The sequence below is a fragment of the Pongo abelii genome, chromosome 23 (genome assembly GCF_028885655.2).
Source record: "Pongo abelii isolate AG06213 chromosome 23, NHGRI_mPonAbe1-v2.0_pri, whole genome shotgun sequence".
In the NCBI taxonomy this organism is placed as follows: domain Eukaryota; kingdom Metazoa; phylum Chordata; class Mammalia; order Primates; family Hominidae; genus Pongo; species Pongo abelii.
This window is the reverse complement of record NC_085929.1, coordinates 50,258,832-50,274,459: the sequence shown is the minus strand read 5'-3', so window position 1 is coordinate 50,274,459 and position 15,628 is coordinate 50,258,832. Positions and strand designations below refer to the sequence as shown.

The 15,628-nt window shown below is 41.3% G+C and overlaps 1 protein-coding gene across 15 annotated transcripts in view; it reads left to right on the top strand.

The window, feature by feature from the left end:
- The window catches only part of EFCAB6 (EF-hand calcium binding domain 6), a 306,732-nt gene that overhangs the window by 45,624 nt on the left and 245,480 nt on the right, over positions 1–15,628 (top strand). For 9 of the 15 annotated variants that reach the window (XM_054543760.2, XM_054543758.2, XM_063722922.1 and 6 more), the window contains 2 exons: positions 1,292–1,380; positions 11,757–11,823. The exons of 4 other annotated variants lie outside the window; for them this stretch is intronic. In XM_054543760.2, coding sequence (XP_054399735.2) covers positions 1,292–1,380; positions 11,757–11,823 — 156 coding nt within the window. Of the gene's footprint in view, positions 1–1,291; positions 1,381–11,756; positions 11,824–13,504; positions 13,635–15,628 lie in introns of those variants that run through there. 2 more of the 15 variants (XM_054543762.2, XM_054543765.2) reach the window with 2 other exon arrangements.

Here is a 15,628-nt window from a genome sequence, read left to right as displayed (position 1 = left end):
AGCTGGGTGTGGTGGTGGACACCTGTAGTCCCAGGTTCTCGGGAGGCTGAGGCAGTGCTTGAACCCAGGAGGCAGAGATTGCAGTGAGCTGAGATCCTGCCACTTTACTCCAGCCTGGGTGACAGAGTGAGACCCTGTCTCAAAAGAAAAGAAAAGTTGCAAGAATAAGAAAAGTACAAATAGCACTCATATAGTACAAGTAATGCCCATATACCCTCATTGAGATTGACCTATTGTGAACATTTTACCGCATTTGTTCCTCCTGTGATCTCTTGTTATCTGTGTGTGTGCACACAACATACACAAACAATGTACACATATGTATATATTTAAAACACTTGAGAGAGGCCAGGTGTGGTGGCTTATGCCTGTAATCCCAGCACTTTGGGAGGCTGAGGCTGGCATATCATTTGAGGTCAGGAGTTCAAGACCATCCTGGCCAGCCTGGGGAAACCCCATCTCTACTAAAAATACAAAACTTAGCTGGGTGTGATGCGCGCCTGTAGTCCCAGCTGATCCAGAAGCTGAGGCAGGAGAATCGCATGAACTGGGGAGGCAAAGGTTGCAGTGGGCCGAGATTCCATGACTGCCCTCCAGCCTGTGTGACAGAGCGAGACTCCATCTCAAAAAACAAAAACAAAAACAAACAAAAAACACTTGAGGGGAAGTTGCTTATATCATAGTTCTTTACCCCAAAAACATCAGTGTACATTTCCTAAGAGCTATTCTTTTACATAATCACAGTGCAGCTGTCAATGTCAGCAAATTAAACATTGAGATAATACTTTTATTTAATCTACAGTCTGTATTGACCCACTTGACCCAATGATACCCTTTGTGGAATTTTTAATTTAAAAATGGATTTTTTTCTACCTTAAAACTGTATGTGCAAACTCGTGTACAAAGTTCACGTGACACTCAGTATAAAATTGTGCTATAGCCTCAGCTTCTAATATGTATTATATGTATAACACATATTAGAGTATATATAGAGTATATTTATGCTAATTTTATTTTTTTAGGTGATTTTAAATAATTTTGTAGATAACTCGACTTCCAGTTGAGCACAGACTGGCATTCTAGGGTGCTATTTACACTTTATTTGCTGAGAATGCATGTTCATCCTGACACCTGGGTTAAGCAGTTGTATGTAAATGTTTAATGGAATGCTCGTCCCGTTAATAGTATTCTCTATTACACCCTGAGAGCTGTGATTTAGAAATCTGCTTCACCATCTATTGCTTGGATCTTAATTCTCTAACATGTTGTCATTCCTCTCCCTTGACTGTAGATCCCCCTTAGCACCTCTGGTACTGTACCGTACCTTGCCTTTCTGTCCAGGTTTGGTGGAATTGACCTATATATAAATGGTATAAAGAGGTAAGTGTTTGGTTTGCTCATGTGGAAATGTGAAATGTGAAATGATGAGTAAGAGCTATGACGTGAAGCCATTGGAACTAATCATATCAACAGCTATATATGGAAGATGAGTTTGTAGAACTTGTCCATATGGAATTTAATGGAATTAATCCAGTCAAGTTTTATTTAGGGAAGATTTTAGCATCTATATAGGATGTATTTCAGAACAAGAGGAATGATACTGTAATAAAATGTAAACATAGCAAATTAAAACCAGACAAAAATAGTTTACATGCAATATATTTAAAATTGGAATTAATGGAATTTAATTTTGAAGTAAAATATTAAGATGCCAAATTTAAAATTTGTAGGTTTTTATACATTTTTAATGTTGTTCATTGGAAAGTGATGATGTTTTCGTGGCTAGAAATAATAAAAAAAAGATCTTCGTATGAGCTACTTGAATATTTCATAGTTTTTGCATAAAGCATGGGACTCTTTTTTTTTCTGCAACATGAGCAGGTTGGAGTTTGACCTTTAATGTCTCAATCAGCAGTAAAATTATTTATTTTAGTATATGATTTAGGAAATATTGTTTTAGTAATTAGAATATTTACTTATATCTGACTCTAAATGAATAAGCCTCATTTCCTCAGGAGTTGTGTAACCAATTATATATAAGAATTAAATTTGTAGTTCAGCAACTATGAGAAGCAGTTGGAGATTTCTCAAAGAACTTGGAACTATCATTGGACCCAGCAATCCCATTACTAGGTATATACCCAAAGGAAAACAAATCATTCTACCAAAAGACACATGCACTCCTATGTTCATCACAGCACTAGTCACAGTAGCAAAGACATGGAATTAACCAGCCTAGGTGCCTACCAATGGTGGATTGAATTTTAAAATGTGGTACATATACACCATGGAATACTATGCAGCCATTAAAAAGAATGAAATCATGTCTTTTGCAGCTGGAGGCCATTATCCTAAGCAAATTAATGCAGGAACAGAAAACCAATACCACATGTTCTCACTTACAAGTGGGAGCTACACATTGGGTACATGTGGACATAAAGATGGGAACAGCAGACACAGCAGACAACTAGAGGGGGAAGGGATGGGGGCAAGGGCTGAAAAACTATTAGGTACTATGCCCACTACCTGGGTGACAGGATTATTTGTACCCCAAACCTCAGCATTAGGCAATATACCCATGTAACAAACCTGCACATGTACTCCTTAATCTAAAATAAAACTTGAGGCTGGGCATGGTGGTTCACACTGTAACCCCAGCACTTTGGGAGACTGAGGTGAGAGGATCACTTGAGCCCAGGAGTTTGAGACCAGCCTGGACGATATAGTGAGATCTCATCTCTACGAAAAACTTAAAAATTAGCTGAGCATGGTGGCATGCCCCAGGTACTCAGGAAGCTAAGGTGGGAGGATCACTTGAGCCCAGGAGGTGGAGGCTGCAGTAAGCCAAGATTGTGCCACTGCACTCCAGCCTGGGTGACAAAATGAGACTCTGTCTCAAAAGAATGAAAATAATAAAAAATAAAAGTTGAAATTATAAACACACTATCTAGTTCATTGAAAAAAACCCACAAAAGCCAATTAACATCAATTGATCAGAGAAAACTATATTTAATATGAACAAAATATGGACAAAATCACAGAATGAAGAACTGACCTTCCTAAGGGGATAAAAAAATTAAATTTCATCCTGAAATATTAGAAAATTCTAGTATCATGGCTTTTATGATGGATGCATCACTGATGCAGTTTAGGTGTAAGAATTTGTGTCGTGGGGAGGGGGAGATAGGGAATTTATGTACATGGGTGTAGAGTTTTGATTTTGCAAGATAAAAATGTTCTAGAGATCTTTTGCACAATAGTGTGAATATACTCAACACCTACTCAACTACACACTTAAAAATGGTTATGTTATTTGTGCATGTTTATCACAATTAAAAAAAAAAAAGATGGCCGGGCATGGTGGCTCCTGCCTGTAATCCCAGCACTTTGGGAGGCCGAAGTCGGCGGATCACCTGAGGTCAGGAGTTCGAGACTAGCCTAGCCAACATAGCAAAGCTCCATCTCTACTAAAAATACAAAAATTAGCTGGGTGTGGTGGTGCGTGCCTGTAATCCCAGCGACTCGGGAGGCTGAGGCAGGAGTATCACCTGAACTCAGGAGGCAGAGGTTGTAGTGAGCCCAGATCGCACCACTGCACTCCAGCCTGGGTGACAGAGTGAGACTTGGTCTCAAAAAAAAAGGAATGAGTGCAGCAGCTCCAGCAAGAGTGACACAGTATCATCCCCTCCATGATTTGGAACTTCTCTGTGCTGTCTTTAGTTAGTGCTAAGTGGGGACTAAGATGATTTCCAGGCTCTTTCAAAAGAATGACAGTTTGTCTTATAGGCTGCATATTCTTGTTCTTGACATAAAACCATCCCAATTTTATGGATAAAGTTCTTGGATGGACAGTAAACTAATATGAATAGTCTTTGTTGGGAAAGCTAAAGAACTGGAAAAACTGAAAGCAGGAGAGTCTTTTTTTCCTTATTGTGAAACTTGTCTAATACATTTGAGATGGAAGAGATCATGAGTTACTCTCTTAAATATAAAAGGCTAAACATTTAAACTAAATTTGAAAGATTTCTGATTTACTCGTGAAGCAGAATTATCTTTATTGTTGGAGACAATACATTATAGCGAACAGAGACTTCTTTTTCTAGCAATACGGTAGGCTATATACCATGAACAACACTTCTACTGAAAATAATTAAAATGCTGGATAAAAGGCAAAATATATACGTACATTTTAATATATTACTGAGCTGGCAAGAAAGTAAGAAATCTTCAGAGGCCAAACATAGAGTAAAAATTGGGATCTAGAGAAGGGAGCATTCTATAAAGTCAGCTTCTACCCTGAGGGTATTGGCCAAATCCTGGTGAATTTGTGTATTCAATTTTGCCATTTGGAGTATGGGAGACAAGAGACAAAGCCTAGAAGGCCTTCCCAAGGTGGAAGGACTTAACAAAGGACCATTGCCTACAACATTGGGACCCTACACCCTCAGCGATTACAAATATAAACCTTCATCACAAAAGGGCACAATGAGGAAAACCTCCTATTTCAACACTGGTGCTGAGTGAATAAGGGGAAAATTGTAATTACAAGTTGATTTGCATGAGGTTCTGTGCTTGAATTCATGCTATGTGGTCTGAAAAGTTTCGGGCAAGGAACTTTTTTGAATAATCCTGGACGGGGTGTGCCCTTCTGTGGAAGAATGCATCTTTAACCTATCCCTTAAAGAATTTCCACGGATAAAGTGCCAAGTAACATCACATCACACACAAAAAAATCTTAAAAAACATATGAAGAGACAAAGAATGAGAACTGCAAACGAATAGATATAATACCCAATAGAATCAGGTCTCCAAACACTCGAAATATTGGAACTATCAAAGAATGAGGACTACAAACCAATAGATATACCCAATAGTATCTGGTCTCCAAACATTTGAAACATTGGAACTATGAAAGAATGAGAACTGCAAACAAATGTATTTAACACCCAATAGAATCAGATCTCCAAACACTTGGAAAAAAATATGGAACTATCAAAGAATGAGGACTGCAAACCAATAGATGTAATAATACCCAATAGAATCAGGTCTCCAAACACTTGAAATATTGGAACTATCAAAGAATGGGAACTGCAAACCAATAGATGTAATATCAGATAGAATCAGGTCTCCAAACACTTGAAACATTGAAACTATCAAAGAGTGAGGACTGCAAACAAATAGATGTAATATTGAATAGAATCAGGTCTCCAAACACTTGAAATATGAAGCTATCAAAGAAGGAGGACTACAAACCAATAGATGTCATATCCAATAGAATCAGGTATCCAAACACTTGAAATATTGGAACTATCAGATATGTAATCTAAAACCAGTGTTTTAATATGTTTAAAGAAATAAAAGAATAGATTCAAAATATGAATGCAAAACAGGCAATAAAATGAATATTTGAAGAAGTATAAAATAGAACTTCTGAAAAATCTGATTGTAGATCTAAAATACAGTGGATGGGTAAAAATAGTGGATTAAACACAGCTGAAAGGAACATTTGTGGATTGAGAGATAGCTCTGAAGAAATTATCTAGAATGCAGTACGGAAAGACAAAAATATACAAAATTAGGAGGACAGGCATAGGAGACATGGAAGACAGGAAGAGGAGTCCTAATATACTTTTAATTGGATTTCCAAAAAGATACCTGTCTTAGTCTGTTTTGTGCTGCTATAACAGAATACCTGAGACTGGGTACTATAGTGTGTAAGAAGAGAAATGTATTTCTCACAGTTCTTGAAGCTGGGCGGTCCAAGATCAAGGCAGCAGTATGTGGTGAGGGCCTCTCTACTACATCCTTGCATAGTGGAAGGAGGACGGGCAAGACGGTACTGGCACCCTCCTACAAGCCCTTTTAGAAGGGCATCTGAGGCTGGATGCAGTGGCTCACGCCTGTAATCCCAGGCTCCTGTGACATGTGTGTCAATCGAGAAGGCTGGTCTTTTGTGTCTAGCATATGCTTTTAAGGCTCACCCATGTTACAGCATGAATTAGTACCTCATTCCTTTTTATGAATGAGCTCAAAATGTTTGGGAGGCCAAGGTGGGTGGATCACTTGAGGTTAGGAGTTCAAGACCAGCTTGGCCAACATGGCGAAACCCCGTCTCTACTAAAATACAAAAATTAGCCGGGTGTGGTGGCACATGCCTGTGGTCCTAGTTACTTGCTTGGGAGGCTGAGGCAGGAGAATCACTTGAACCCAGGAGGCGAAGGTTGCAGTGAGTCAAGATTGTGCCACCGCACTCCTGCCTGGGCAACAGAGTGAGACGCCCATCTCAGAAAAAAAAAAAAAAAAAAAAAAAGGCACCTAATCCTATTCAAGAGGGCGGAACCTTCAGGCCTAACCACCTCTTAATCCTCTCACAGTGGCAACACCTAAATTTTGGAGGAACACCTTCAACCCATAGCAGTATAAGAGAAAAAACAGGGCAGAAATCATATTTGAAAAGATAATGGCTGAGAATCTCAAGCCAGATAAATAAAAAGAAATGCCTATCTAGACATTATCACAGTGAAACTGCAGACATCAAAACCAAAGAGAAAATATTATAGGCAGTGAGAAGAAAAACAGAATTGACTTCAGAGGAGTGACAATTAGACTGACACCAACTTCTCAACAGTGACAGTGAAGGCTATAAGATAATGAAATAATCTTTTCAGTGTGCTGACATAAAATATTTGCCATCCCAGAACTCTACATTATATACTATATTTCTTTTTTTTTCTTTTTTTTTTTTGGAGACAGAGTCTTGCTCTGTCACCCAGGCTGGAGTGCAGTGGTGCGATCTCAGCTCACTGCAACCTCTGCCTCCTGAGTTCAAACGGTTCTCCTGTCTCAACCTCCCAAGTAGCTGGGATTACAGGTGTGTGCCACCACACCGGCTAATTTTTGTACTTTTAGTAGAGATGGGGTTTTGCTATGTTGGCCAGGCTGGTCTCAAACTCCTGACCTCAGGTGATCTGCCCGCCTCAGCCTCCCAAAGTGCTGGGATTATAGGCGTGAGTCACCGCACCCGGCCTCTACTATATTTCTAAGAAAAAGAGTAAGCTTTTTCTGTGGTAGCCATGGGACCCTCATCTACTGGTACCGGAGTACTTGGAAAAAGTAGAAACATCTGGCACCTCTGCCTACTGTGTTCAAACAATATCTCTTTCAACCAGACTTCGTATAATTTCTTCACATCAACTTGCGTAAAAAGAAGAGGTAGTGATTGCATTATCAAGTCATTACATGGGGGTGGATTTTGGGACATAGTCAGAGGTGCAATTCAAATTCCCTGGATTTGTGGTGGTGGGATTTAATATTCTGGTCACAGCAATTCCCTTCTGGAAATATGTTTGGGGATATCACTGGGTTTTTTTTTTTTTTTTTGGTTTTTTTTTTGAGATGGAATTTTGCTCTTGTTGCCCAGGCTGGAGTGCAAGGGTGCGGTTTCGGCTCACCACAACCTCTGCCTCCCGGGTTCAAGTGATTCTCCTGCCTCAGCCTCCCAAGGAGCCAGAATTACAGGTGCCCACCACCACGTCCAGCTAATTTTGGTATCTTTAGTAGAGACAGGGTTTCACCATATTAGCCAGGATGGTCTCAAACTCCTGACCTCAGGTGATCCACCTGCCTCAGCTCCCAAAGTGCTGGGATTACAGGCGTGAGCCGCCGTGCCCGGCTGGGATATCACATTTTATACCAGCCAAAACTTAATGCCATTGATAACATACAGTGAACATAACACAGAAAGAGTATGCCATCTCTTCTGTCCTGGCCTTGCCAGAGCTTGTCATGTATCAAAATCACCATATTGAGGAAATTTCTGAATATCCGATAGTAGTTGGTTAAGTTGGAAGCAGCATGAAAATTAAAAAGGTATGACCTGGAATGATATTTTAAAAGTCTCTATCTCTGAGTATATGAGAGCTGGTAAGGGCAAAATGTGGAATTATTGTATCAAGCACAGAGGACCTTGTATCATCTTTAATAATGGTAGAAACATCATCATCTCTTCAGAAACACCCAATGAATGATTTTGCTTAAAATGATCAGGCTGAACCTTTTGAGATTTGCTTCAGATGGACGTGTAGGACATTTCTACATATGGACAGAGAGGGCCCCTTGCATATTAGATAATCCATATGGCACTTGGTACGATGCTACTTCCATGAAGAATGACTACAATCGTTCATGTATAAAACAATCATTATAAATCTTAGCAGAAGTGTTTAAAAGCTTTCTGAGCACCACACAAGAAGACTTACTGAGAGTTCTGAAGAAAAATCTCCTAAAGAACCTGAGAATTCTGTTGAAGCTAAATTTATTCACCAATACTGTGTATTGCAAGATTCTTTGGCAGTCCAGGTATCAGAGATTCAGATGGATAAATGAAACAGCATCAACAGAGCATTAGTTCACAGAGTAGATGTGAGGCTGACTTCAGGCAGGTCTAGCTGACTCTAGCCTGTGGAAGAGAAGAAAGAAATAAGAAAGGCTTTTGGCCAGGCATGCGCCACCATGCCAGGCTAATTTTTGTATTTTTAGTAGAGACAGGGTTTCACCATGCTGGTCAGGCTGGTGTTAAACTCCTGACCTCAGGTGATCCGCCAGTCTTGGCCTCCCAAAGTGCTGGGATTACAGGCGTGAGCCACCGCGCCCAGCCAGAACCTATATTTTTAAAAAAGCCTGTTGTAAAACATCTTGAATTTGTATGCCTCTAAAGGTCAATTCGATTTGGACAGCTTATTTTGAATTTTTGAATATTATAGACATAAAAAGTCAGTAAGAAAACATTTTAAAAATAAAGACTGAGGGTTAAAGACATTTTTCAGACAAAAACTGAGACAGTTAATCTCCTGCAGATCTTGACTGAAAGATCTTGATTCTGCTAGAAGCAGAAGAAAAGTAATCCTAGATGAAAGGTCTGAGATTTTAGGAGTGAAAATCAAAGAAAGTGGCAAAATATGGGTAAATAGAAATGATTTTTGGCTATATAAGGTAGTTACAAAAATGTCTATGTGTGTTAAATAAAAAGTTTAGAGTTAAAACATTAGACAACAATCAGCTGAGTGTGGATAAATTGAGTTAAAGTTTTCTAAGATCTATTTGATAGCCAGCAGGAGGATAAATATATTGATTAATTTTATATGTTAAAATGTTATATATGCACATTGTGATTTTTAGGATAACTGCCAAAGAATAGAAACAAAGTATTTAACTCCCAACATTTGGAAGAAAAAATGTAATGATTTTAAAATACTCAACCCAAAAGAAGGTAAGAAAGGGGGAAAAAAAATCTACAACAGATACTGCATATAGAGAACACAAATTTATAGACCTACCCCCCTCTGTATATAACATAACTACATTAAATGCAAAGGATCAAATATTTCAGTTAAAAGACACAGATTATCAGACTGGATAAAAATTCCAGTTACTGACTTTTTGAAAATAGAAAGGATTAAAAAGACTAAAAGAAAAAGGACAGAAAAAATTATGCAATAGGAAAAATAAAAGAAAGTGTAACTACATTAATTTCTGGCAAAATAAATTTTAAGGCTTAAGCATTCAATTATAATGTAGTCCACTTAAAAGACAAAGATTGTCTGTCTAGATAACAAATAGTGAAATCCAGTAAGAGAAAAACCTAAACTCAAACATAAAGATTAAAAGTGAAAAGATTTAAAAAGACATACCATTCAATATTAATCTAAAGAAAGCTAGTGTCACTAAGTTAGTATCTGACAATAAAGGGTCATAGGCTGGGTTCTCCTAAAGCAGACACTGAGATGGAGTTTGGGGAGCAAGATGTAGATGAGGAAAAACACCTGTAAAGGGAAGCAGGCTGAAGCAGGATTAAGCAGAGGGAGAGGCTGAACTGCAATGCGGACCTGACAAAGCCTTGACCAACTTGGCTAGAACTAGGTAAGAGGATGTGATTGGGAAGGGAGGGCTTCCTGGAGTTCCAAGGCTGTATTCCATTCCTGCAGCTGGATGGGGGCGGGGATTGAGTAACAAGCTTTTGTTTAATTTTTATTCTTTAATTCCTTTTTGTGTTTGAGATGGAGTTTTGTTCTTGTCCGGGCTGGAGTGCAATGGCGCGATCTCAGCTCACCGCAACCTCTGCCTCCCGGTTTCAAGTGATGCTCTTGCCTCAGCCTCCTAAGTAGTTGGAATTACAGGCATGCCCTACCATGCCCGGCTAATTCTGTATTTTTAGTAGAGATGGGGTTTCTCCATGTTGGTAAAGCTGGCCTCCAACTCCCGACCTCAGGTGATCCTCCCGCCTCAGTCTCCCAACGTGCTGGGATTACAGGCGTGAGCCACCATGCTCGGCTTATTCTTTAATTCCTAAACATTTTACAAATAGTGTTTTGTATCTATTGAATATATTATTGAAATAGTATTTAAAAGATTACATTTAACGTAGCATTATAGATTTGAATTCCTGATCAGGTCTTATCTTTAACTTGGGAACAGAACCCCTCTGAGACTCAGTTTCCTCCTATGTAAGGAATTCAATCTCTGCTAAGCACTCCAGTGTCTTCCCCTTACCCTTTGAAGTCTAGACTCCTTATCATGGCCCACAGACTCACGAGCCTGGCATCTGCCTCCGTCTGAACATAGCCTGCACACCTTCTCATTGCCCATCCAGCTCTGGTCTCCCTGGCCTCCTTCCTGCTGACCCTGGGGTCTGCTGAGCTCCTGCCAGCCAAGGGCTTCATACCAGCTGCCTGTTCCCTTTGCTTTGCCTGGAAGGCTTCATGGCCCTTCACCTTGTGGGCCTCTATCCAAAAGACACCTGGCCAGAGAGACCTTCTGCTACCCACTCCATCCAAAGAGTCATCCCATCTTCCCCCATCTCCAATTTATCTGCCTGCCTATCTTTATTTTCTTCATGGCACCTTTTATTATTTCAACTCACATTACTTGTTTGCTTATTTCTTATCCGTCACGGTCACCAGTACAGGCAGTGTCTTCCTTAGCACCACGGCCCTAGACCTGGCAGGTAGGAGGCATGGACAGACATTGTAAAGTGGAGGGGCACCAGCTCTGCCACCTCATGTTCTCCTTCCACCCTCACCCTACCAGTTTGTCCCAAGGAGGGGCTCTGCAGTGGTTTGTAGATACACAGATAATGCAAAATAAAAACCAGTGAATAGGGACAAGCAGATGGAACCCAGGGATGGTATAGATGCATTGACCACGAAGCCCTTCACTGAGCAGCTGCAAGTGAGCCATTAAGGGGATGTAGAGTCCCACAGTGGTCAGGTCAGAGTGCTGCAGCTGCAGCAGAGAGGTTAGGAGCTGGATCTGAACCCAGAGCACCTGGGTCTGACACTGGCGCCTCCACTTCCTCACATGTGACCTTCATTTTCCTCATCTATTGAGATCCCCGTCGGTCTCCTCGGTAAAGCAGGGATGATAATGGTCCCAAATCCATAGAGCTGTTGAGAGGCTTAAATGGGATGAGGCTTGTTAAGGCTTGGGACACAGAAAGTCCTCATTAAGTGTCAGCTGTAAGTATTTAGTCTGCACATTACCTTAGGAGGAGCACATGCATTTTACGGATGAGAAAACAGGCCAGGGGAAACAAAGTAATTTGCCCAGTTTCATGCTCCTGCAGACAGTAGCTTGTAAGAAATACCTTGCATTTTAAAATAGATTATTTGGAAATCCTTGTAATTTTGATCTCTGCATATCCTATGTAAACATTTATTTGGTTAAAATGTTTTAATAAAGATTTTTTTTTTATTTCTAAGGGGAGGTGGGAATGAAATGAATTGCTGCCGCACATTAAGAGAACTTGAAATCCAAGTGGGAGAAAAGGTAATAGAGATTTTAAAGAAATGATTTCCCCCCACCCCACCCATCGTCAGCAGTAATTGTTAGTGGAGGTAGATGATAGAAAATGAGCCACACCTTGTCATCCGAGTTCTCATGTCAACGTTGTTCGACTAAATAGATCTTCTGATAACAAGCCAGTGTGAAAGCTTGTATTCCGACTACTTTGACTGTCTTGGATGGCATCTCTTTTGATGAGTGACACCAGCAGAAGTCCTGGAATATTAATTACTTTTGTATTAACTTTAGATCATTATTAGTAGGGCTGCCTTTTCTGTCTTTGTCTAAGACTGAGCAGGTTTTTTCTTTAGAAAGGGAAAACGACTGCTTTGCAGCAGTCAATGCCAATCAAGAGCCGCATAGTAAAAATAACCAGTCAAACTCAAAGTGATATATACTTAAGTATTGAGTAATTTAGCCATGAAAGCTACTATGTGTTTAGAAAAAGAGCATATAGCATCATTCCTATTTGCTGATTGTGGTTAGATCTCACAGCACACAGCTAAGGCGGGGAGGAGATGATAATGTCATTCAAGGGTTGGAATCAGACTCCTTTTTAAAATGCATTTGGGCCTGTCAGTTACATGAGCAGTTTGAGAATCATGGTTTAATTTATTTGATTCAATATGTTGGTTTGAAATGTGACAAATTTTCTTTCTTTTTTGAACTCTTCTGAGACTCATATATTTCATACTCAAAAATAGCCAGAGATCCACAAAATGTTTGTCTCAATTTTCCCTAGCTGATACCATTAACACCAGAAAATTCATCTCAATATGATAATTTCTTAGCATTATGTGTTTCTAAAAACCTGTTTCACTATAGTTGATATTAGTCGGAACCCAGGTATAATTGTCTGCTGCTTTTGCTGTGACCCATTTGTTATTCTGCAAGAAGTTTGTCGTGCAATTGATATTACTTAGGGGTATATGTCTTTTTTCTCTTTAAACTGTGTTCATCATGATATGCTTCTGGAAAAGTCCATTGTTTATGACAATTATCACAGCAGCAGAAACATTGTTAAGGACCAATAATGCAACATGACCTTGAGTGTGGAGATGCAGACAAAGGCCAGGATTGTAAATGGCCCAAAATAAGGCTGTGGTGAGCAAATCTCAAATGGAACTCCATTGCTGTCCATCCTTTCAGTTAATTTTTTTATCCCATCCTCCTCCCCATGGAACCCCCTGCTAAGAGTTGAAACCCAGGTGGTTTTCATTCAATTGCCTATGAGAACAAACAGGTGAAGGGAAAAGGTAATGCTTAGTACCAGAGCACTGGAGGGTTTTTTCTGCCGTGTGTTCCAGCCAGCACAGACTGTAGCCCAAATTCTACCTATGACCCCAACCCTGGGCAGGCAGGGGAGGTTGGAGGAGACTGACCCAGGGACCTGGGCAGACCTGGGTTTCCATCCTGGGGCTCTGCCATTTACCAACCACGTGGTCTCAGGCAAGCCCTCATTGTTGGGTTTTTTCACATGTCAGTGGGGATAACAGCCACCACCTTGACGTGCTGCTGTGTGGCTTAAAAATATCCAGAATAAAGCACCTGGAACACTTAATAAATGCCAGCTGTTACTATTATGCTTATCCCTACAGCTTCCTTTGAAGTACAGATAGGAACACAAATGAATCTCATTCCTTTCCAGCCCCTCCACCTCCAAATAAAGAGAACAAATCAGTACACCCCTCAACTGTGTGCTGGGTGCAGTAGCATGCTTCTAATGAAGACTCTGACCCTTCTAACGGTCACACACTAATGTTGGAGACTGAGAAGAAGACTTAGGAATGATCTAAGTAAGCCTCTCTTCATACACATGTCATTGCTGGGTGATGGTTACAGTTTGGGAATGAAAGAATGCTAATTATTTTATTTTAAATATGAGCCCACGTGGCTTACTGGAGCCAAGAATGCATGCAGATGTCTCTGAATTTTTGGAGCCAGACTCTGCTCATGCATGTGTGGACTGGCCTTCCTACACCAGCAAATAATTAGCAGTGGGAACCCCAAACCAGCTGAACCCCAGCACTCCTATTTCCTAATTATTTTCTTCTGCAATGAGCTTGGTCTGATGGCTGGTTTGTCAGCCTCTCTCTTCTTCACGGGGCGTCAGACCCTCCAATCGACGCTCATGTTCATGCTCATTATCCAGTCGAACCCTTGGGCTCTCTGAGCCTCATTGTCTCTATAAGTCAAGGGAGAAGGCCAGATTGGATGACCTCTAGGTCTCGTCTCTCCATCTTTGGTGACTGTGTCCCATGGCTTCATGGGAAGAGGTGCTCTCTGTTTTGGGGAGGAGGCTCTGTAAGCCCAGGGTGGTTCTCAGCATGTCTTCTTCGGGATCCACCTGGTCCTGGCTCTGGTTTAATCTGCACTCAGGTTCCACTCAACAGCCCTGCTAAGTCCTGGTGCATTTCTCACTTGCTATCACTCTCCTGGCCCTTGCTTTTCATTTTGGCCGCAACCATGACCCTCTGCTTTCATGTGGCTCCTCTGTGCCTTTGCCTGAGCATCTCCTGGACTGGCTGTTGAGTTCGCTGGTCTTCAGCTTCTTTGTCTCCGTAGTGTCCTAGGAGCCAGAGGGATTTATGGAGAATCAGGTACACTTGGGCTGAAACCCTGCCTCTGCTGCTGGGGGCGGTGGGGTGCCGTGAATGGTTTCTCATTTGTTCTGAGTTTCCTCATCTCTAAAGTGGAAACAAGTCTAAAGTACCTTTCAGGGTACTGACAAGAATGAATGTAAGCAAAGCCCCTGCATACAGTAGATAGTCAGTAAACGTGAGTCCCTTCCCCTACTGATGAGTGAAGCTGGTTCTTCTTGCTGAACACCACTAAAACCCTTGCTGTGGCCGTGTTTATCTGCCACCAGCTGGCAACCCCTTGGACACAGAGATGTTTGTTTTTTTCCCCTTATGAGAAACCGAAGACTCCAACTTAACTGTCTTAGAAAATAAGGAGCTTCTTATCTCACCCAAGAAGTCAGGAGGGCGTGGAGGCTAGGGTTGACTAACCCACCTACCTCTCTTTCTGGTCACCAGGAGGTTGCCAGCACTCCAGGCAGATACTTTGATGTCAAATTGTTTTCAGTGGGCCCTTTTTTCCCAATATGACTCTAAAAACGAGAAAGTCCCTCCCTGTGTCCCACAGCCTGGAGTTATGCCCCACACCTAAAGCAATCATGGGCAAGGGAATTGGTTCCCGCCAGCAGCCAGGACCAACCTCAGTCACCACCTGGTGTGGCCACTGGCTTCCCTCCTATGAAGCACGTGGCCACCCAAGAAGGGCGGATGTCTGAACAAAATGGAAAATAGAGGGTTTTGTTAGAAAGGAGAAGTGGGCAGCCGGGCATGGTGGCTCACGCCTGTAATCCCAGCACTTTGGGAGGCCAAGGCAGGCGGATCACCTGAGGTCAGGAGTTCAAGACCAACCTGGTCAACATGGTGAAACCTTGTCTCTACTAAAAGTACAAAAATTAACTGGGCATGGTGGTGCACACCAGTAGTTCCAGCTACTCGGGAGGCTGAGACAGGAGAATCACTTGGATCCAGGAGGCAGAGGTTGCAGTAAGCCAAGATCGTGCCACTGTACTCCAGCCTGGGCAACTGAGGGAGATTCTGTCTCAAAAAAAAAAAAAAATTGGAGAAGTGGATAGAGGTGAATGGATTTGGGAAGGCAACCAATCCATCTGCTTCAGCTACCTACATAAGGGACCCCTGTTGGCTGATGGGGCCTTAATCTTTTGGACATTAATGTAATTTTTCAGATTTTGCCAACTCTAGTAATAATAGCT